This window comes from Bacillus rossius, chromosome 2, assembly GCF_032445375.1.
Source record: "Bacillus rossius redtenbacheri isolate Brsri chromosome 2, Brsri_v3, whole genome shotgun sequence".
NCBI lineage: Eukaryota > Metazoa > Arthropoda > Insecta > Phasmatodea > Bacillidae > Bacillus > Bacillus rossius.
In genome coordinates this window covers 127,203,315-127,228,106 of record NC_086331.1, presented here as the reverse complement: position 1 = coordinate 127,228,106, position 24,792 = coordinate 127,203,315, and the positions used below count along the sequence as shown (strand labels likewise).

Here is a 24,792-nt window from a genome sequence, read left to right as displayed (position 1 = left end):
ATATAAAAATTATAAAATTATATAAAATAAAATTTAAATTTATAAATATTTATTTATTTGAAATTAAAAAAACTCCTTGCTTACGAGAACTGCTAATAAATTTAATGATATGTTAAAAAATTAAAATAATGAAAATTAATTTGATAAATTTTTAATAAATGAATCATTATTTCATGTGGTTGATCCTAGAAATATTTAATTTTTATTTTTTTTTGAGGAGAAATCTTAATTTTTAAAATTAATTGTAGTAATTATGATAACTGAGATATCCCTCCCATTTTGTGAGAACTTTCAGATGTGTGACGTGTGGTAATATAATGTCATGTGAAACAGCCCAGAAAAAATATTGACAAATTATGCGAAGGACTTGCTGCACTCTAGGAAGACTAAATAAATCGGAAAACTTTAAATGGCAAATAACTTTTGGTGCTGTGCCAGAAATTGCGAATATTTTCTCGGCACCATTTTTCCTTTGTTTATTTTCGTTTGTGTATACTAACTTTTACGTAGCTTTGGACAATAATTTGAATTACTTTGCCTCAATGTAAACTCATATTCGAACTTTACCCAACTGTTTTCATCACAGTTCCCAGCAACTTCAGCGTCGGAGAAGGCAGCCTCTTGTTCATCAGCTAAAAGCATGCAGTTTCCCCGCCTGTCATGCGTGCACGAGTCTGAAATCGCTCTACTCTACGGTCCAGCTGTCACGACCGGCAGCTCTGAGCTCCTTGAGAAGCCTGAGATGTACATCAAGTTCGGTCCCTGCCCGAACACGCCCGAATATTCACCTTCGGCCAACCTCGGGATTTGTTTTATTTTTGCGCAGGAAAAATGAATTCAAATATTAAAAGTGGTCGGTTAGGCTAGCTACATTAAAACACTTTAAACACTATGGACGGTTAGTTAGGTTAGTATGGCTACATTAAAATAAACAGAGAAATATAAATATATATATATATATATATAAATAAACCCGAGGTTGGCCGAAGGTGAATATTCGGGCGTGTTCGGGCAGGGACAGAACTTGAGTTACATCTTAGGCTTCCCGAGCTCCTTGTTCCGTCAAATCAGTTGAACACGACCGCCTGAAGTGAGCGACTTCTGCCATGCACCCAGACCCAAAATTACACCCACCTCTGGCACGCCTCGGGGGCCAAGTTGCAAGTTGAAGTTCCCGCGTCTACACCACCCTGCCTCCTTCCCCTGGCCCACCGAGGTTGCGGCGATGTTCTAAACTGTGCCCCCGGACAACAACCGGTTCATCGGCTTCATGCCCTGTGTGTGGTTTTCGGATCGAGCCTGGCCTTACAGCCACTGAGGGGAAGCCTTCATTTCACAGACGAGAGAGCCACACCCGAAGTTCCCCGAAGTTCATGCTCGCTTTTATTTCCCCCCGTTCTATCTCATTGTATAAACTGGTGTGGCATTAAATTTTGGGGTCGATTAGGATAGGTTAGCTACATTATAAATACTTTAAAACATTGTGGATGGTTGGTTATATTAGGTAAGTATAGCTACATTAAAAATACTGTTAAATCATTTTATGGTTGCTTAGCAAATAACCTTTTTAATATGTAGCTATCCAGGGCTAGGAAACCGTTTACATGATTTCACAGTACCTATCTTTAATGTAGCTATCCTAACCAAATCAACCGTCCACAATGTTTTAAAGTATTTATAATGTAGCTTACCTAACCTAATATACCATTAGTTATCATGAGTTGTCCAAAATAAACATTCACGGAATATGGGGCGTCCCGAGAATATTTGTGGAAGACAAAGACTTCCTAGATTTTATACGGTATGAAAAATATACTAATCCACGAAGTACGTTTCTTCAATTAGGTATTTTCCTCTAAAAACAATTACAAATAAATACCGTTGCCTTGTTTATGGTCTTTCCTTTTATCAACACCGCCATATTTATTTACAATGAACCAAAAAAAAAAAACGAAGATGCACGATTTGGCGTTTGGCTCTCTCGTCTGTGAAAAGAAGGCTTCCCCCACTGAGCTACCTCAAGCGTCATATATCTACGATCTCGCCAACTATCGCTGCATTAGTTCCTACCTTGCCCGCCAGAGAGTGGCACCTCTCAGCCCACTGACCACAGGTACTGGGCAATTGCCGCTATGTCTCTGCGCACCCCATTGCGGCAGTCTTGAGAACTCAGCCTGAGATAGTTCTTGCGGCTGGCGCCTGATCGCGCCACATGCACGACACGGTCGCCCCTGAAGGTAGGCTAACTGTAGGACGGTCAGAGATTTTCGAATTTTTTTTTTGAGCGCCCTTGCGCGCGCAACTCCTGGCCAGTCAGAAGGACGCTTTCCCCTCCCTGTGCCCTCTTGGTATCGAGCGTCCCTTTTAATTACTCGGCTCTCCAGGTGCTAAACAGAGCAGGCGACATAATTAACGATGAAGTCCCGATGAGAGAGTGAGTGTTTTCTGGAAGCCCACTGTCATTGAAAGCAATGGAAAATATTTAACCTGAGCACACTGCCCTACCACAAGAGCAGAAAATGGATTTAATTTCCAAATGGATTTAGTTTCCAGAAGTGGAAAATTGATGCCTCCACGTTCACCTGACATGACGCCGTGCGATTTTTCTCCTTGGGGCTTTATAAAAGATCGCGTCTACGTTCCGCCGCTACCTAATGATGTGCAAAAGTTGAGACACAGAATTGAAGAAGAGGTTATTTCTTCCATTACTCCGGACGTGCTAACCAAAGCGCGGGAAGAATTGGACGTGTACCGTGTAACGAAAGGTGCACATATTGAACATTTGTAAGAAAAACAAGGTTAGTTTACCTTCAATTTGATTTATGATTTCTTGTAAATAGTCGAAATTAAACTGTTATAGTGTACCATTGGAACTAGGACATTCTCTTATGGACACCATATAGTTCTGTGGACTTTAATTGTTAAATACTAATTCACTCGGGTCACGAACTCGCGCCATTACGTATTACGGCCGGCCAACAAGGCTCCCCCTTCAGTACCGAACTCGCCAATTCCGCTACAGTCCTTCAAAAGCCGCAGCTCATTGGCGCAAGTAAAATAGTCCCTTGAAGCCCGACAAATTCATGTATGCATGCTACCGTTGATGCCTGTCAGTTTACAGGCTTTCGTTTCCGGACATATTTTCCTTAGAATGATTGCTTTTTTGTAATTTCCTACAATCCAGTAAATTTTCTACCTTTCAATTTTCTAACAAACTGTAAATTTCAAAATGTATATATTACATAAAGGAAAGTTAGCATTTGTATTTATTTTATGTAAACTTGTTAAGGGTAACGCTAGATGAAGTAAACCCAAGTTTACCCAGGTTGACTTTGCGTTATCCATGTTTTTTGGGTAAAGTTCGAATACTCACTAAAATAAATTTGAATTCGGCCTTTACCCGTTTACACCTAGGTCTACCCAACGCGGACTGGGTAATGTTAGGAAAACATTATTTATAATTTAATTTAATGAATTTAACGACCGACAAATCCTTAATAACTTAACAAAACATGCATATTTAAATTACTTTGAATGAGAAAATTCGTAATGAAATGTAATCAAAATTGTAATTATGACAATAGTTTACAAAATGGCACTTTCACGAAATATTACTTATGTTGTTATTAATAACAAGGAATTGTTATTTACTAGCGTAAGAAACACTCCCGTGACACTTCGATCTTAAAATTTCTCCTGCATTCTAGCGTTCACACATTATTGCAGCACATTTTGTATTATAATTACACCTTTTATAGCCTCGACTTCCTGAAAGCGATTGTTCATTTCTTGCAAGTTGTCGTAAGATTTTTTTGAAGTGAAACGTCTTTGGGCGCGATAAGAGTAAAATTTCAAGGCCGAATTTTAATGCAACGTTTTCGTAAAACATTGTTGTCAAAAGGACAGAGAATAGGTACTTGGCCAAAGCGATATAAAGAGAGCACATTCTATAAAAGCTGTGCTGTGTTCGTTTTAACTCTCCTCTTTGTGCGATGATTCGTCCCCCAACCAAAGAAAATTACAACCGAGAGAGATATATGAACGAAAGAATAAGACAGAGATTGTGCACATGTGCTTGTTTCAGAAAATAGATATAGGTATCCTATACAGTCAGTTGTGAATGCCTTGAATTTTATATTTGCTAAGAGCTCGCTCGAGTTCCTCCTTGTTCAACCAGTAACGTAGCGAGCGCAGTTGAGACAGTCCAGCAAGCATTTCCCACATAGATATCGCCACCTGTTATGAATTTCACATTTCGTTCAGAGATTTGGTGTGTTTTAAATGGTAGAATTGTTTGAAGAAACAGTAACACGCACAGTTTTTTTTTTTTAATTCTTTATGGTGAGAGTATTTCAACAGTGAGTAATATTTGCTGTTTAACCTCTTACGATATACTTATATAGGGACCGGAAAAATTCGCGAGTTCATTGACCTGCAGGATGAACTCCATAGTTCTACGTACACTCGGTCAAATGTCACCCACTCATTGGCTGCTGTCTTGTGAGACGTCCCAAGGTAGCAGCCTGTGATTCGATAAAGCTTTGGTCGGGTGTTTCTCATTGGCCCAGAGTCATCCAGGTGAGTTGTGAGCCAATAGCAGAGGCAGCACTGAGGTATAACTATTTGTATTTTAGCCTATCGCGAAATGAATTCGCGAATTTTTCCGGTCTCTATTTATGAGTCGAGGTTTGACTAGCCAAAGAAGTTTCATTTCCATCACGTGTAGTGAGTTACGCGCGCTGTTTTTTTTTTTCCGGGTGATACATTTGCAATACGTGTTATGTGTGTATCGCCTACAGGCACGGCAGTTGCTGGGAGGACACGTGCAGAGGAATCTGGTGCCGCGAGAGGCGAGTGCTGGCAGACACCGCAGCAAGTAGAGACCTGGTGGCGCTCCACCACAAAGGAACTATCCGCCCCGGTGATTGGGAGGGGGAGGGGGGCCCGCCACTGCTATTGGCGGGTAACCACAGCCAATAACCACTCCGCCTCGCGCTTCCGCGCCAGTCCCCAGTCCTTTGAGACGGAGTGTTACCTGGATCCGAGCGCCAGGATGTAATCGCGAGTTGGGGCGTGGGCAAAAATCCATGGACCACGAGCTTTCTCGTGGATGGAGCACCACGAACTGTCAACATTTACGAGTTAAAGTGACGATATATTTCTCACCCTTCGTACCTTACCTTAGATTTATTGGCAAATAATGATTTCAATCACAATAAAACTTATTTTAAATATGCTAATATTTTTTTGGAAGATAAATACGTATATTCCAATATATTGACACGTTGAGTTCAAGGTCACCGGAATACAAGCTGGGGTACCCCTAATGCTCTTTTTTTTTTTATCAATACGCTTGATTAAGCTAAATAAACACTCTTATGTCATTGTATAAGTTAAATATTTTATTTATAGAAAAACTGCAATAACCAAATTTGTGCCAACATATTGAGTAAATTTCTAAAATTTATGTGACGCTTGTTTTGTTTTCTCTGGCAATAGACTCGTCGTTCTTTCGATGTTAAAGAGAATTCTCTTAGTTCATTAAAACCATTAATATTGTAGGGAAATGAAGATAAAAAAAATACTTAAGCTAAGATAGCAAAAAAATATTTTCTGAAGAATTTTTTTTATATAGCCATAATCTGTGTATACGTAAATATTCGTTGCATATGTTAATTGGCATATTATAGATAAAATACCCCAACAGCCATGGCATACTTACCATATTATAGCAGTTGTACGTTTGATATTGGGTGGTGGTTTTTAACAAACGCAAAGTTAAAAAAAAAAAAAAAAAAAGCATGAACATGTGCAGGATTAAAAATACACTAACATAAGTTTGCTGCCATATAAATTAGTGTAAAACTACAAACAAATAATACATAGAAATATAAAATATTTATTTCGATACCTGTTAATACCCTAAGGTCCTTGGATAGTATGTGACTAGTATTCTGCGTAAATTTAAGGTAAAACTATTTACCGGTGACTAAAAATACGAATGCGGGCTGGTTATCAAATATTATACTTCATCCTTAATTTTAAGTCATGTTGGATGTCAGAGGGGAAGTCCATTCGTCAAGGTCATGGCTGGGAACGACGGGAACATGAACAGCCTTAATTAATTTAAAAACAAGAAAAAATTTCGCTACTCCTATCATGTGACAAAAAATTACCAAATAAAAAGAAACAACAAATAAAAACTGATTTGCGTTTTGACCGACATTTCTTTAAGCTTGTCCCAGAACACGCCAATTTAAAGATATATTTTCGTTTTGCGTAAATTTTTTTTCTGGCCGGTGCCATCAACAGCTCATTAAAAATAACGAAATCAAGATGATTTTATCAGAACAATTTTTTTTTACTTAGATTACTTATTTCGATAAAGTGGCGGGTGTTTCGCTACGGCTTAACTCTAAACGATGTATATATTTAATTAATGTAGTCGTACATTTTCAAAAACTGAGATCGGAACACTGTAAAATTTTCCCTCAATTTTTTTTTTTTTAAACCTGTACTTAGGTATTTCTATATCCGGCAGATCTGATAACGTTCATGAAAATATCTGTGTGTTAAAATATGAGATTCAAATAATATATATTGACTAGATGAGTTGAGAAAAGCGAGATAAGATTCGCGGTGAAATGTAAGAATGCCAGATTATCAGGATATCAGGTAAACACCTGTTTCCTGCAGTAAATATTTCAGTTGGGAGCTCTGCGGAGATTAGTGATCAGGGAAGACGCTCCTCGGGGAAAGAAATGTGCGGACGTGAAGGGGAGCGGTGGGGTGGGAAGACGGAGCGGAGAGAGAGAGAGAGAGAGAGAGAGAGAGAGAGAGAGAGAGACGTAAGAACGGAGCGGAGCACTGCGGGAAGTCTCTCGGGCGGCGAGCACTCAGCCCCCAGCTCCCGAGAATCGATGAAGGTAGCGCGCGAGAGAGAGAGCGCCCGGCGCCGTACACAGCGCGGCCGCCGCCGAAGAGGCCAGACGCAGCGAGCCAAGTGCGTGCGCCAGACGCGTCTTGGGTGCCGCGCGCGACGCAGGTTGCGACAGGCCGCGGCGTGACTGCCGCACACGACTGCCCCCTCCCCTCCGCGCGGCACGTGCACGCGCAGCCCCCTCCCCTCTGTCCACGCCCCCTCCCCTCGCCCCTCCCCTACCCGCGCGCGCGACAAGTCACGACTTGCTCAGACTCGCTCGGCCGGACGCCCGCGGCGGGAGCTCCACCGATGTGGCGGGCTCTGGCCGTCGCCTCGCTCGGACTGCTGCACCTGGGTGAGTGCCCGCCCCTCGCCCGACTCGCCCGGCTCGCCCGGCTCGCCCCGGCTCGCCCCGGCTCGCCCCGGCTCGGGCGTGCGCGCACGCGCCGCCGCCGTCTTCTCGCGCGCCTTGGCGCTGTTTTAAAGCGGCGCTGCCGGCCGCCGCTTGTAAAGACGACGCTCGCTTTCCGAACAGCACTGGAATTAACTGACAAAACATAAAGATTATTAAACATACTTTAAACACACGTTTCAGCAATATTATCGAGGAAAACACCACTTTGAAAAAATTTCATTTGTTAGTTTTAAACAATAAAAAAAAAACAACTGGAATTTTGAATTGGAAAGCTAGTTTACAGTTTTAATTTAAGCAAATATGTTTTCAATGCTCGAATACATAGTATTTATAAAGTTGGATGAAAATGTAATAACGTTTATTTTTTTCCGTATAGTGCTGACTTGAAAATAAAAAAAAGGGGAAAAATATTAATTTAGCTAATTACGCAGTGCTAATAAACAAAATAAATTCACCAGACACCAGCCATAAAATCTTGACAACGTGTATGGGAATTATCTCACTAAGATCTGGTTCAGAATGTTGTCTCAACCACTGCACATAACACCGAAGCTTGTAATTGAACATGCCTGAAATAAAGTTTTCCGCGGATAATACAACAAAATAAATTTACTATGGACGATGACGTAAGAGGAATAAATTATGAACATTAAGCTGATCTCCTCCCTCTAGACTCTTTAAATCTCCCGGTTCGATAAGAAACAAGGTAAGTAAGGTAACAATAATACAGCAGTCAGTAAACAAGGACTAAACTACCGGCCTGAAAACATTTTCGTTCTAAGTCACTAAATTATTTAAGGTTTCAAATCAAATGTTCACAAATTACTAGTTTAAAAAAATTTAATTGACTTATATAGGAAGGATATATCTCCTGAAAACATACTTTAGGCCAAAATACATAGAAGTCAACTAAATGGAAGCAGTCCAGTACAACAAAGGGATGAATCACAACAAAAACAGGACATGTTAATAAAGCATAACTAGTATGTTGGTGAACAAGTGGTAAAGCACCCACTTAATATTGGAGGTAGATCGTGCTTGCATCTGAGCACTCACTATACTGAGGTAATCTACCTCCACATGATTATCCTATTTATCATTATTTCACTATTATGTGCAATCCCCACCAATGAGTTGTTCGAAAACTCTCAAGTGCCGCTAAGCTTTACGATACGACACGGCATAACAGTTTATAAATTTCTCAATTCTTACAAAAAAGTTATTAAAAATGGAATTCAAGTCTGATCAAGCTCAATGGATTTTATACCCGTTAGCAAACTTTTTTTTTTTTTTTTATAATTCGGTCACATTTTGACTTTTCTTAAAAAGTATAAAAACATGCAAAGAAAATATAACTGCACACGCTTGATAAGTGGCATATGCTTTCTGAAAAGTTTAAAAATGGCAGGAATGATGTCTGGTAGGCCGTAAACTCGGTCATTGATTTCGACAGCAAAGTATTTAATATTCCTTCCTTAGAGGATCGCATTAATCTCAAAAATGCGATTACTTTAATCTTGGCATCGGCTTCCGCGTCGATTTTGATTTTCCCTCAATATAATCATTCAAAACAATTTACATTTAAAAAAAATTACTACTTATTTTCCTTTTATAACTGTCTATGTCAACGGCCACCATTTTGAAATTGGTTTCCAAAATAATTTTTCTTAGAAAAATAAAATATCTTTGGAAAAAAAAAAGGGGGGGGGGGGGGAATTTCATGCGCTTATAGCCTAAGTAGAAAAAAAACCAACAAAATTATTTTCGCACAGTTTGCAATTCAACGTCGAAGGTCATAATCACGAAATTAGTTAAGTTCGGTTTTTAAAAATTTCTGGTATTATGCAAATATTTTTCTTGAAATTTTAAAATAATGATAGTTATAAAAATAATTTTTTACTATATAGTATCACTCTGTGTAGTTTCTAGACAAATCTACATTTATATTAAAAAAATATTAATTTTTAATGTTGATTATGTTTGACCAAAACCTCAAAAACTGACAATTTTTATTTGTATAGTTCATAAAAAGTAAAAAAAAAACCTAGTAAATAAAACGGAATCGATTTGTTAACAGAATATGCAAGATTAGCCTTGCACTTCAATGCTTTAAGTAATAAACTCACACCAACACCAAACTTAATAACCCATAAGATACACGCTTAAGACAGCCATTTTATCTGTACGCCCTTTCCATCAAACCAAGCCAATATATTAAATACCGTACAAAAATAAATTATTATATTCTTACTTTTTTGTAAAACGGAGAAATATTTGACGCCAAAATTCACCAGTTAGGAATGAAAGTTCAGAGTCTCTCTAGTGGCTCATAAGTAGAGACCTGAAAAATTCGCGGATTCATTTCGTGAAATGCTACAATTCAAATAATTATACCTTAGTGCTGCTTCTGCCGTTGGTTCACTGTTAATCTGGAGGACTGAGGGCCAATTAGAGACCCTCACTCATAGAAGTGTCGAATCACAGGCCACCCAGTCGAGACGACTCACAAGTCAACAGCCAATGAACAGTTGGCATTTTCCCGAGTGTGTAGAGGATAGTGGAGTCTATCCTGGAGGTCATTGACCCCGCGAATTTTTCCGGTCTCTACTCATAAGTCACTCTCATGAGGCGAGGGTCATGCTGACTGGCCCAACTCATGACATATTTATGAGCAACGAGTAGGTATCTACGTTATTCCGAACCCAATACAATCCATACTCGGCACACGAGCGCTAAAGGCCCGGTCTAAAATTACAATGTCCGACGGACACTGGTCGCTGATTGGTCCACGTGACCCTCTGACGTCATGCGTTGTGTGGGTGACGGTCCGAATACATTGGTCAACTTGAACTTTTTGTCCCAATAATTGTCCTGTGATAGCATAGAACAACAGAACACTCACGATATTTGAGTGTCTGGTTCCCGTTTGAAAATCGCGCTTAGAAACATATAACTGCGCTCTAGTGATTACTTTAGAATTCGGGACACTCGGACATCGGACATCTCAGTTCTCCGCGCGAAAATGAGCCGTCCTTCACATTAGGATAAGGACACGGACCATCCACTGGTTTGGACTGTGGTAAGCGGGCCTTAAAAAGGACAATGCCTGGCGCATCACTCATCACTTCGCATCTACTAGCCTAGCGCGCCTACGTCATGACACAATCATTTTGCGGTGTCCCTATAATGCTTACAAAAGCGTGTAAAAATCTTTCATTCCTATTGAAAGTCCGTGAAAACCCTCGTTTTAGCTTTTTCCTCTGTACAAAAAAACCTGATGGACCCACATGTTAAATTGTTTATTTATATGGCTACTATATGTTCCAATTATTATATATACTTTTAATAACAGTTTGTTTTGTCATGTGCGTGCTATCTTTGTTTACTTACAATAATAAAATTAATTTAATTAAATATTTCCAGCGTCTGCATTGAGTTGAGAATTTTTAATGTGTCGATAAGACTGGGTGTCTTTCAATGAACTTTATTCACGGAAGCGTTGTGAGATCAAAGAAAAAATATTGACAGTACCTGACATGATTTCTTCTCTTTGATATAGGCAGGGCATACTGTGTTCCAAGCCAGCTGTTTGAACTACGTATTTCAAAGTTTCATTCTCAGTGATTAAGAATCGATGTTATCAAGGGTTTTGTGGTAATTGTAAATGAAATCACAAGGCCAAAAATGTTGTTCGTAAAAAGAAAACTTTTAAAAATCTTGAAAGGTTTGTAAATTGCGAAATACCGTGTGTCTAAAAGTCATAATTCTGGCCTTTTTAAATGACACTGCACACTTTTACATTGTCTTGATGTAAGTTTTTGGACATACGCCATTGCTAAGAAATGTCCAAAAACTTACATCAAGTCATGCACTCCCATTGCACAAATCTTTTAAAGATAACACTTTTACATTGTGTTTTGCTCATGTGTCACCCCACTCACGTCCCCATCACATTTTTTTTTTAATTTTTGTAAGGGAACGATGTTTGAGTAGTAACATAACTCATCGGTCCCCAAGACAATCCGGGTTCGATATTCGGCGGGGACAAACCTGGAATTGTGTGGAAGTTTGAAACGTGGCTGACGTTTCCCTGAGTCAAGGCGTTTTTTAGGGTGCTGTCATTCCATTCCTATGCTACTCGATTTTACCCTTTCATTCCTCATCCGTCTCTAGAGAGCTCTCTTGAAATTCATCACATTCATTTATTCATTTTCTTGTGATAGTGCAGGGAAATATTGCTAGAATCAATACACAGCTTTACACAACTAACGTTCAACTATACATACATACAGAATGTTTCTGAACAAAACTGACGACTTCTGGGGCGCTATCTTGTTAATTTAGCACCAGGTGGCTAGCAGTAGTTTGCGCCTCCAAAGCGACTCAGCAAAACCTCTTGGCGTTAGTCGAGCTAGGCTGTGACTTCAGATATTCAAGATGGCGGATTCGTGTGTGGCAACACGAACCCGTATATATTTTACCACGTGACTTTGGGAAGGCTAATCAAACGATGTTACATGCTATCAAACTATCAAAATATCTCCTGAAAATTGTTGAGCCACTAGCAGAACAGACAGATACTTTTGTCAAAGATTCTAATCATTTTATATCTATAGCCAAAACACTGAAAATAGAAAACAATGATACCCTGGTGAGTTTTGACGTCCAAAGCCTTTTCACCAATGTGCCAGTAGCTGAAACACTCAGCATTGTCAAGGCCAAATTGGAGGCTGATCCAACTCTAAAGGACAGAACTATAATACCAATCCCATCCATCATGGAAATGATTACCTTTTATATCACCACGACATATTTCCAGTTCAAGGATAGTTTCTACAAACAGACCGATGGCATGGCAATGGGCTCTTCTCTTTCACCATTTATGGCTAGTATATTTATAGAAAACTTTAAGCAAGAAGTACTTAGCAAAAGTAATAGCCCTCCTAAAATCTGGCTCCGTTATGTAGACACCTTCACTGTCGCAACATGGACTTGAAACTTTGGAGGAATTTGTGAACCACCTCAACTCTCTGAGGCCATCAATAAAGTTCACTTATGAAAAAGAAACCAATGGTAGCATTCCTTTCCTGGATGTACTAGTCAGCAGAAAAAACAACAGCCTGGAAACTAAAGTATACAGGAAACCTACGCACACAGGCCAATACCTTAATTTTGCATCCCACCACCCCAAAACAACAAAAAACTGGCATAATTCACACACTAACCAACCGAGCTGAGATTATTTGTTCTGATGAGAAATCTATTGCGGTTGAACACAATCATATAAAAAAGCAACTCATAGCCAATGGTTACCCTGTCAACACCATCAATCAGCATATGAAATCCAACAAAACACTCAAATCCACAGAAACCGAGAAACCGGCCGGAACCCTAGTCATTCCGTATGTTCAAGGGCTTTCAGAAAAAATAAGACGCCTGGGAAACAAATATGGACTTCAAACAGCATTCCGTTATAAATCTACTATTAAAAGTATTGTTACCAAGGTGAAACCAGCAACAGAAAAATTACAAACCCACAACTGTGTGTATCAGATCCCCTGTGAATGTGGCCACATGTACGTAGGTGAAACTGGCAGATCTCTAACCACCCGAATCAAAGAACACAAAAACAACTGCAAGAAGGGTGAAACCCTAAAATCCAGATTTGCTGAACATACATGGGAAAATAACCATAAAATTCTCTGGGAAGACTCCACACCACTCATACAACTATTGTGTTTGTTTCGTCTTTTCGTTTCGTTGTCTTTTTGTCTCGTTTCAACTGTTGTGCTGGCTTGTTTCTGTTTTGGAAAACTATTGTGTTTGTTTCGTCTTTTCGTTTTGTTGTGTTTTTGTCTCGTTTCAACTGTTGTGCTGAATTTTTTTGGGGTTCAATTCATCATTTGTGAGTTGTTTTTTTTTTTTTTTTCGTTCTCTTAGTCCATTTTTCTTGGTTTTTCTTTGTTTTTTGACCATATTCCTGTTATGGAATATTATGTGGTGTATATATCCTGTTGACAACAGCAATTTTTGCTTAATTTGTGTTTTTTGTCTTTTGGTTTATTGTAGTTTTCTTCTACAGACATGCATGTGCTTAGCAATGGCGTATGTCCAAAAGCTGACATCAATGTATCATAACTGTTTCGAAACTTCCCAAAGCGCATCAAATGCACTGACTTTGATCAAATGCACTGACTGTGAGAAAATTTGTAGGAAATAAAAAAAATAGCCTATCCTAGCCTGGGTTGGGTTGAGTTTTATTCGGTTTGATTAGTTTATTATCGTTTTGTTGAACAAAATTATAGTTAAATTTTAGAAAGGGGGAAAATGTTTTACCTTTTTCCCAAAATGAATACATTTCATGTGTTTATCACGCTCGGCATTATTTTTAAGAATTATACGTTTAACTTCACGTCTGAATTTCGTATTATTAGTTTATTTGCAACATGAGAACACATTAATCTTCTCGTTACCGAGGTTAGTATATACATCACTGGCGAGTACTGAAATACTCGTTCACATATTTTTTGTATGGCTGCTAGTGTTCTGATTCTTATATATATATATATATATATATATATATATATATATATATATACACATACATACACACTGTTTGTTTTGTCATATGCGTTCTATCTTTGCTTACTAACCATAAGAAAATAAATTAAATATTTCCAACGTCTGGGTTGAGTTGAGAAATTTCATGTCGATAAGACTGGGTGTCCTTCAATGAACTTTATTCACGCACGCACAGTGAGATCAGAGAAAACTATAGATAAGACATGATATGATTTCTTCTCTTTGATATAGGTAGGGCAAACTGTGTTATAAGCCAGTCGGCGTTAGGACTATTTTAAAGTCACATTCTCAGTGATTTAGCACTGATGTTATCAAGAATTTTGTTGAATCTGTAAATGAATAATGGTTGATAATGTATTCTTTAATGCGAATAAATATATTTGTTAAGGTTTATTTTTTGATAAGTATTAACTTTCCAGTGGAAAACACACATGCATAGGAATGTGTGGGCTATGTCAGGGCGTGGTTCAGTGCAGCAGTTTAAAAATCTTGAGGTTTTGTCTTTAATCATAAAGCTTCTTGTAAAACATAAGAGTTTCAGCAGAGTCCTTGGACACCAAATTTCGCAAATGGAATTGTGTCTGTAAATAAAGAATATGAAAAATAACCGAAAATTGAATAAAATGTAAGTACAAAATATACAGTAAATAATATAACGGGCAGACAGCTCAGAACGAAACAATGAACAAAAAAAAAACTCACACAGAGTTAGCACAGCATCAAAAAACCTAAGACGCGGAGTGTAATGCAACGAAAATAACGCAGCCGAACATAGGATATGCTTTTTACGACAAACCACTGCGATATTTATGAAACTGCGGACTTTTACCGACGTCATTAGCCTCAATTTTTACTTGCTATGTAATTATATTTATTTGTGTTTCGTTTCAGAATAAATAAATGTATATATATATATATAAGCTATTTTGTTGAGTTTGTCAGCGTCCTAGCTTTAACATGCACAATTTTTTGCAGGCACAATAAAATTAATGTTTAATATAATTTATAGTACAGTTTTTATTAGTTTTGACAGATTAAAATATAAAATTCTGTTTGATATATTTGTATGATTATGTTCAAATGTAACACCCTTTTATATTAAACAGTGTGCTATTTGTTTTGACTGCACTATAGTTGTATAGTCACACTAAAGTCAACGTAAAAAATTCATGATATTTGTTTAAATACATTTACAATGACCAAATAACTGCAAAAATACATATGCATGTTGATAAAAACTTGTTCAACTTACATTATGTCACTGATAATATGGCACCAGTTCGACACGTTGTTATGTAAATGGTATTCCTATTACTTTATTATTTACCAGTGTACACAAAGGTGGAGAGGTTAAGACGCTAAACTGTTATACGATAGGCAATGTATTAGATACTCCAATTTATCACTCACGTTCTTAGAAGTATTTATGTTATCCCTCTAGGTTATTGAGCACCACACTCATGATCATTTTATTATTATAATTTAGTTGTAATAAAGCAACAGAGTCATAGACAGTCATAAGATCATAACAAGGTATGTTATTATTATAAATTTATACTATGTTTACTTTCGCTTTGTTACTGATGACATATTATGACAGTGTTTAAAGAGATGCTCTAACAAACATACTGCTGTGTGTGAAGTAAATGTTATTGTCTAGGTAAATATAGTAGTTCCACGGTGAAGAACGAAATCACACCATTGAAGTTGATTATCAGATATATCGTTTCCGTAGTGTAGTGGTTATCACGTGTGCCTCACACGCACAAGGTCCCCGGTTCGATCCCGGGCGGAAACAGTTTCCAAGGTTTTTTCTTAGCTGTTAGCGGAAAAAGTTTCCTTATTTTTGTACACACAGTGAAATGTGTATTGTTTGGTGGTAGAGGCGATAGGTGCTACGTCATTTTAAAAGTGTAGCCATAGTGTGTTAGAACTATCAAACGCTATGTGTTCATTAAAAATATTAAAAATACATACATACATTCGTACTTAAAAATCGCTCTCAAATACACATTTATTATTAACACCTAGAAACTACTCTCTCTTTTTATATGTATATATGTGTACATATATATTATATATTTGGTAGAAGTACAAATCTGCATGTTCATTGTTTGTGTAAATTTACTAAATGGTGAAGTAAAATTAACTGTCCTCTATGGTTAATTTCTACATACCACATGCATTAATTTTTAAATGTATGGACAACAGAGTACAAATACGCCAACAACTATAGTATATCTACTAAATAATTTAACTATACTTTTACATTTTTATAGTATTTGGATGAGCACAAGGGTGCTAGGATTTTATTGATTTTTTTTTTGCTCAGTTTCGTAAAACAAAATTTAAGATTTCGTTGCTATTTTTATTTCAATGAATTTTTTACATTACACTAACATAGTGCATAATTATATAATTACTCAAATTTTGGCATACTACAAATTTTATGTACCAAACAAGATTCCATATTATTGGAGCTTCTTAACCCTCAGAACATGTTAAGCAGTGGCCCAGTGGGAAAGTATGACATTAGATCGCTTACACTCGTTTACATTTCTCTGTGGTGCTTAGATAGTTTAAAAAAATTTATTTTAACTTCTGGCATTTTATTATTAATACAATAACTTAAATAACAATGGAAAATTAATAAAGGATATTGAAAGTACAATTTTCCATTCCTTATGAGTTATGATAGATCAGAAGACTTAATTTATTTACGTAATGGTTAATTAAGTTATAATAACTAAAATATATTTTTACTAAATAACTTTTCAGTACACATAGAACAAAACTATACACTATTGACAAAATTAATTTTCAAATTTTCAAAATGTTAAATTTTCAAAATAAATAGCTATACTAAATGTTAACAAATTTATTTTTACATTTTAATAGACAAATTGAGGTTTTTCAGGCAAATTCCGTCGCATTTAGTGTTTGGTCCTGCAGATCTTTATTGTGTGAAGTACTGAATTCCATTTCGGTGTTATTTCGATTAGGTCGATATTCAACATACTATCTCGCCTCCAGTAATCATGCAACAACACGTGTAGGTGTTAAATAACGATTTTTTCGGGGAGACGTCTGCCACATACATTTCGTTTAAAATTTCCACTAAGGAAATATTTCTTTCGAAACATTTCCCGGGCAGTTGTTTTAAAAACTACGTGCATTGCTCACTGGGCACGACCGTGACTTTTCAGAAACGAAACACATCGTTTCGAGACCATAACGGTCACATATTGTTTTAAAAAACGTTGTACGGGGGCCCCTACAAAATAAATATTGATTTCGAAAAATTTCCATGGACATACTTCACGGTTGTCTGAGAAAACTAGAAGAATTGACAACCAAAGGTACACATAAACACACTGCGAACAAGTCAATATCAGCTGATGTCAAATGTAAAATTCCTTTACATATTTCGCCATAGAAACCTACTGTGTTCATCCGTGTTGTCGTTTCATTACTGGATTCATCTGTGCGTCGCTTTGTTGCCCAAAGTTTTTAAGTTGTTTTACATCTCTATCAACTTCCCTTGTTTTGCAACTGGCTTTTCGTTGTCAGCCCACTCTGTTCGTCTGTGCTGTAATTTGTTTTCAGACTTGATTCCTTCCAAGGAATTATCTGTTACCGTCTACTCACGTAATATTTGACATCAGCCGATATTGGCTTGTTCTTGTGTGATCTTTGTTGCCAATTCTCGTGGTTTTTCTGTTAAAACAAAACACAGTGTAAACCAACAGTTAAGTTTGTTATCTTTGAAAGATTTGTGCAATGGGAGTGCATGACTTGATGTAAGCTTTTGGACATACGCCATTGCTAAGCACATGCATGTCTGTAGAAGAAAACTACAAAAAACCAAAAGACAAAAAACACAAATGAAGCAAAAATTGCTGTTGTCAACAGGATAGGCCTATATAGACCACATAATATTCAATAATATGGTCAACAAAAAAAGAAAAAACAAAGAAAAATGGACTAAGAGAACGAAAAACCCCCCACAAATGATGAATTAAACCCCAAAAAAATTCAGCACAACAGTTGAAACGAGACAAAAACACAACAAAAGAGTCGCACCTGTGTTTTCGTACCATGTGCGTCTCTGCCTGAGGACGGGAGCAGATAGCAGTTCCCGAAACGTCGCTTGTTTCTGTTTTAGAAAACTATTGTGTTTGTTTCGTCTTTTCGTTTTGTTGTGTTTTTTTCTCGTTTCAACTGTTGTGCTGGCTTGTTTCTGTTTTGTAAACTATTGTTTTTGTTTCGTCTTTTCGTTTTGTTGTTTTTTTGTCTCGTTTCAACTGAATTTTTTGGGGTTCAATTCATCATTTGTAGGGGTGTTTTCGTTCTCTTAGTCAATTTATCTTTGTTTTTTTCATTGTTTGTTGACCATATTTCTGTTATGGAATATTATGTGGTGTATATATCCTTTTGACAACAGCAATTGTTTGCTTAATTTGTGTTTTTTGTCTTTTGGTTTTTTGTAGTTTTCTTCTACAGACATACATGTGCTTAGCAATGGCATATGTCCAAAAGCTTACATCATGTATGTACGTTAAATTATTTTTAATCAATCTTACCCATTTTAAGGAATCATTCAAAGAGCGCAAAAATAAATTTTATTTTATAGAAGATTGGAAAATTTAATGGCGATATAAAAATCACTCGATAAAAACTTAATGGAGCTCGGGCTTTATGGTTCTTTTCAGCGCAGGAAATAAACGCTTGAAAGGGGTGCCTCCCCCCCCCCCTCCAGGCAGTTATTTCTTTTATCGCACGTTTAGCCGCCACACGTGAAGCGCTGCAGTCGAGCGTGACGGAGTGGCTCCTCGCACGCGCGCGTGAACACGAGACGCCTTCTTTCCGCCCGCTGCGCTGCCAAGTCGTCAGGCGGCGAGACGCGTGGCAACAGCGCGTGCGCGCTTCTCGCTTGTCTTCAGCCGTGCGATTGATTCCTTGGCCGTGCGCGCGCGCGCGGTGCTCTTAAGTGTTTGCCACGCGTCAAGATGAACTCCTCAAGTTTGATTGGTGCTTCCCTTGGACTTTTTCAATCTACACGTAAAAATAAATCATGCTACGTGAATGCGAATTTTCATGGAAATAGTCTGTTTTTTGACGACATATATTTATATTTTTTGAAATATACAAACAACTAAAACAATACTAAATATATGACTTTTTTTGATAAACTTTATGTTGCCAAATTAATTTTATTACATAGAAGTAAACATAGTTAAAACAAATAAATTATTATGAAAACTGGAAGAGATTTGCAGATATATGATTTTATATAAACTTGGCGCCTTTCACAATGGAAACATGGAAATCCTTACCGAGCAAGATACAAGTTCTGTTCCTTTGAGAAAAATATTTTCTCTGAAAATTTTTTTTACTACTGTGCAAAATATTTTTCATAATTTTTGTTTGTATATGCCATCATCTATTTGAAAATTTAACTTTTTTAATGTATTATTATTAGGTGAAATGTTATAATTTTTAAACTGATGGGTAAAATCCTTTTCGGGAAACTCCTACAGACCGACACTAGTTCACTGCAGCCTCCACCAGGTGGCGGAATGCGCAAAGTGCGACAAATATCACCGCGAAACGGTAGGTACCAGCACGAGTACAACCTCATCCCAAATTACTGCGCGGGAAAATGGCGGACGAACACACGTACACCGAGTTCACATGCAAATATGGCCCATCCGACGATCTGGTTTGCTCGAACTCTACCACACAGACTTGCTGCACGAAGCCATGGCCCAAAAAATCCCTGGTTCACTTGCAGCCAGCTTTCCTGATCGCTAGGGACCTGCAAAATTCGCGGATTCATTCGGTGAAAGGCTAGAATTCTAACACATATACCGCTTAGATAATTTTGCTATTGGCTTACTGTTCATCTTGGCAAATCTAAACCAATTATAAACCCTCAAGCAAAGAAGGATCTAATCACAGACAAACCAGCTGAGACGACTTACAAGTCAACAACCAATGAACTTGCGTTATTTGCCCGAGTGTACAGGGGTATGTGCAGTCTATCCTGAAGGCCATCGAAACCGCGAATTTTGCAGATCTCTACTGATCGCTTATTAATACAAACACATTGGGTGAAAATGTTGTTACTCCACATACAACGTGACACTCACATTGCACCAGAACGCGGGGAAAAATTGTTATATTCAACTTGAAAAATAAAATTGGCGTTTGCCGGGTGAAAAGAAATTAAATAATATCAAAACGGGAATTAAAACTTGGATTCAGGGGAAATTATGTGTATATAAAATCATAAACGGAAAAAAAGGAAAATAAAACATAATTTTAGTTATTTTACATGGCAGTAGCAAAATCTGTTAAATACTAAAAGACTGAATTAATAAGCTGAGCTGTGCGAAATCGAATAGAAGGGAAAAACTATGCTAACCCTAAATACATATATTTTGACGTGACAACGTCTAATAAATCGATGAACATCGGCTGCACGCACAAAAAAAGTGTCCCGTAACACACATTGTCCCGTTACGCTGTGTCCCGTTACGCTCATTGTACGCTTGCGCCGCATCTATTTCTCTTCCACTCGATTGGAACAACCATACATTTGACTTTTTCGAGGCACATCAAACTTGAAACACTCCCATTCGTTTCCTACTTTTCCTATCATCGTCCTATCCTTAACAGAATAACACAGATTGGAAGAAGTTAAATAGTTAACAATTATAAAAGTTATAGTTAAAATAATCTCTTCGTTAAAGTAATAAAATATTTGAATTAATGAGGGCAAATAAAAGTACATTTATCAGTTAAATTGTAGATTTCATTTCACTCCTTCTTTGTATCCATACAAAATGGTGATAATTTAGTAAAAAGGATTCAATTTTATTCATAAAAGTATGCAATCGTTTCATCAATGTTTTGTTATGACGTTGTCACGTTAAACTATCGTCCGTAAACCGACTTTACAGACAACCAATTTTTTTTTTGTGTTTGGAGTAAATAACAGTCTCACTCTGTATAGAAAAATGCAAGATAAGGATCAGTTGCAAATAAGTAGAGCAAAAGCGCCACAGGGAACTCTTCGCAGAAACCACAAAGGTTTTTAGAGCCGAAAAGTAGCGTAGTTCAAAGAGGTGACAACCCCAACGATCTTACAGAGTCCAAAGTGCCCTCAGAGAGTAATAAAATCTCAAAAAAAGCTTCTAAAAACCACTAGTGTTACATTTATTTATTTTAATTTTACATTGGTGTCTACATTTATTTAGAGGAATCTCCAAACGTGTTTCTTGGTTTCCCAAGCATCATGAACGATCAAAGCCAGCCATAACTAAGAAATCTTCAACAATATGTTCATTACGTGCTCTTTTGCACTAATAAAGAGGAGCGTAAGCCTTGGCTTCACTCGATACCTATGTTGAGCTTTTGGGGCTTTTTGCTTATTTCCAATGTTTTAGACAAAAATATTTTTAAATGAGTGGTTATAGAATTTAACTTACTACTACTCAGCTGTAGGAAAAGATTACATGAACTTGTTAAAAGGTACCTGACAGTTGGTCAATCAAATATTTATGATCTCTAATGCATAGTCTATACTTGTAGCATGTGCATGAAGGAAATGTTTGTAATAAAGTAAACTAAGCAAAGTTTATATAGTAAAATGTCCTTAGGAATGACCTTAAATCGAATATAGTAACATGGAACTCAAATAACCTAAACCGACTGATGTGGTGAAGCCTTAACAGGTTGTGGTTTACTAAATTATTTTGGTTCTTTTATTTTACAGTGATTTGAATTGAATCAAAATATGTATCTAATTTTAATTGTTTATAATTGTTTAATGGTTTTATCACTTAAGTAAGTTTTATTTAATGGTTACCAGAGCCTTAAATGTCAATTTATAATTCTATCCTTGCATAAATTGAGAGCATGTATAATGTATTATATAATTTTTGCTTATCCATTGCATGTAGCCTTTTTGTGCAGAACTCTTAATTTTAGGAATATCATTCATAAATAAATAAAAACTAGATTTTCCCAACACCCTGGAAATATCAGGTTTCTTGGCTTTTTCGAAACCAAATTGTTATTGCTTTACGAATGATTATAAAAAAACATTCATGTGTTAAGAAAAAGGCTACATACAAAAGTTTAATTCAAAAATGTATTACACATAATTACGTTACCTATATTCTCGCTAGGATTTAAGCATAAATTGGCCTTTTAGTTTCTCAAAGCCACTCAATAAACACGTATTAAAACGACTAATTCCTTTACAATCACTTTCCCATGGTTATATTGATTAATTTATTTTAAAAAATTGAGCTAAAAATGCAAATCATTCAAGTTTAATAACTAAGGCTACTCCTCTTTGAAACGTCCGTTTTAACTGATAGTTTCCACGAGTTACTTCGTAGAAACGGAAAGTCTGCGCCTAGTGCAGGAATGCAGGTGAACCTAGCCATTTAACTATTGACTATAGGGTATGTATGACTAAAGGAAGTCAAACTAAAATTGAAGTTCCCCATAATTTGCTTACTTCGTTCCATAGCATGGAGGGAGCTATTTCCGTCAAATAACATGGGTGTACCAGGATAGCTTTGCAATATGAAGTGGATGTTTTTGCGCGTTTCAAAAGTGTTGCTTTAAAGTCCAGGTATTTTGAGTTGATCATGGAAGTGTCGAGCTTCGCTTATGGCTAGAGACCGGAAAAATTCGCGTATTCATTTCGTGATAGGCTGAAATTCAAACTTGTGTACATTTCTGCTGGTTCTGCTATTGGCTCGCAGTTTAACTTAAACTCTCTGGGCCAATGAAAGACTATCGACCAAAGAAGCGTCGAATCACGAGCTACCCAGTGGAGACGCCTCACAATTTAGTACCCAATGAACACGCGTGTTTACTTGAGAAATGCAGAGGATAATGGAGGCTATCCTAGAGGTCATTGAATCCGCGAATTTTTCCGGTCCCTACTCATGGCCGTGCTTCGGAGGGGTGACAGTGCTCGCCGTGGTCGTTCCAGCCTCAGCTTCGTTCGTGGGCCCGTTCTTCCTGAAGGAGCCGTCGTTCCGCGTGGACTTCGCCAACGACACGGGCGCGCGCGTCGACTGCACGGCGGGGGGCAGCCCGCAGCCCGACTTGTTCTGGGTGACGGGCGGCGGCAAGCCGGTGCGGCCCGTCTCGCAGATCGTCGAGATCCTCGCCAACGGCTCGCTGCTGTTCCTGCCCTTCCACCCGAGCGCCTACCGCCACGACATCCACGCCAATGTGTACCGCTGCGTGGCGTCCAACCCCGTCGGGCGCATCGTCAGCAGAGACGTCCGCATCCGAGCCGGTGAGCACCTGCTGTCCGTGGTCTCATGATATTATCAAAAAGTAACACTTTGGAGCAGGTGAGCACCTTCTGTCTATGGTCTCATGATACTACCAACAAGTAACACTTTGGAGCAGGTGAACACCTGCTGTCCGTTGTCTCATGATACTACCAACAAGTAACACTTTGGAGCCGGTGAGCACATGCTGTCCGTGGTCTCATGATACTATCAACAAGTAACACTATGGAGCAGGTAAGCACCTGCGATCCGTGGTCTCATGATACTACCAACAAGTAACACTTTGGAGCCGGTGAGCACATGCTGTCCGTGGTCTCATGATACTATCAACAAGTAACACTTTGGAGCAGGTGAGCACCTGCTGTCCGTGGTCTCATGATACTACCAACAAGTAACACTTTGGAGCCGGTGAGCACATGCTGTCCGTGGTCTCATGATACTACCAACAAGTAACACTTTGGAGCAGGTGGGAACCTGCTACCGTAGAGGTCATAGTAACTAGACAGTATTCACACAATGGTCTGATAATACTTCCAACAAATAACACTTTGGAGCAGGTGAGCACAGGCTGTCCTAGAGAGCCCGCACCATGGTCTGATGATACTACCAACATGTAACACTTTGGAGCCGGTGAGCACCTGCTGTCCTAGAGAGCCCGCACCATGGTCTGATGATACTACCAACAAGTAACACTTTGGAGCAGGCGAGCACCTGTTGTCCGTGGTCTCATGATACTACCAACAAGTAACACTTTAGAGCAGGTGAGCACCTGCTGTCCATGGTCTCATGATACTACCAACAAGTAACACTTTGGAGCAGGTGAACACCTGCTGTCCGTTGTCCATGATACTACCAACAAGTAACACTTTGGAGCCGGTGAGCACCTGCTGTCCATGGTCTCATGATACTATCAACAAGTAACACTTTGGAGCAGGTGAGCACCTGCTGTCCGTGGTCTCATGATACTACCAACAAGTAACACTTTGGAGCCGGTGAGCACATGCTGTCCGTGGTCTCGTGATACTACCAACAAGTAACACTTTGGAGCAGGTGAGCACCTGCTGTCCGTGGTCTCATGATACTACCAACAAGTAACACTTTGGAGCCGGTGAGCACATGCTGTCCGTGGTCTCATGATACTACCAACAAGTATCACTTTGGAGTAGGTGAGCACCTGCTGTCCATGGTTTCATGATACTACCAACAAGTAACACTTTGGAGCCGGTGAGCACATGCTGTCCGTGGTCTCATGATACTACCAACAAGTAACACTTTGGAGCAGGTGGGAACCTGCTACCGTAGAGGTCACAGGAACTAGACAGTATTCACACCATGGTCTGATAATACTTCCAACAAATAACACTTTGGAGCAGGTGAGCACCGGCTGTCCTAGAGAGCCCGCACCATGGTCTGATGATACTACCAACAAGTAACACTTTGGAGCCGGTGAGCACCTGCTGTCCTAGAGAGCCCGCACCATGGTCTGATGATACTACCAACAAGTAACACTTTGGAGCAGGCGAGCACCTGCTGTCCGTGGTCTCATG

The 24,792-nt window shown here is 38.4% G+C and overlaps 1 protein-coding gene and 1 non-coding gene across 2 annotated transcripts in view; both read left to right on the top strand.

Annotated features, from left to right (window-relative positions):
- LOC134528984 (cell adhesion molecule Dscam2-like) overlaps nucleotides 1-24,792 on the top strand; it is a 98,295-nt gene that overhangs the window by 22,103 nt on the left and 51,400 nt on the right. The window contains exons 3-5 of the mRNA XM_063362652.1: nucleotides 4,800-4,921; nucleotides 7,017-7,277; nucleotides 22,936-23,247. Of these exons, the coding sequence (XP_063218722.1) occupies nucleotides 4,800-4,921; nucleotides 7,017-7,277; nucleotides 22,936-23,247 (695 nt within the window). The remainder of the gene's footprint in view (nucleotides 1-4,799; nucleotides 4,922-7,016; nucleotides 7,278-22,935; nucleotides 23,248-24,792) is intronic.
- Nucleotides 15,645-15,717, top strand: Trnav-cac (transfer RNA valine (anticodon CAC)). The gene has a single exon. It is a non-coding gene; the product is annotated as a tRNA-Val (tRNA).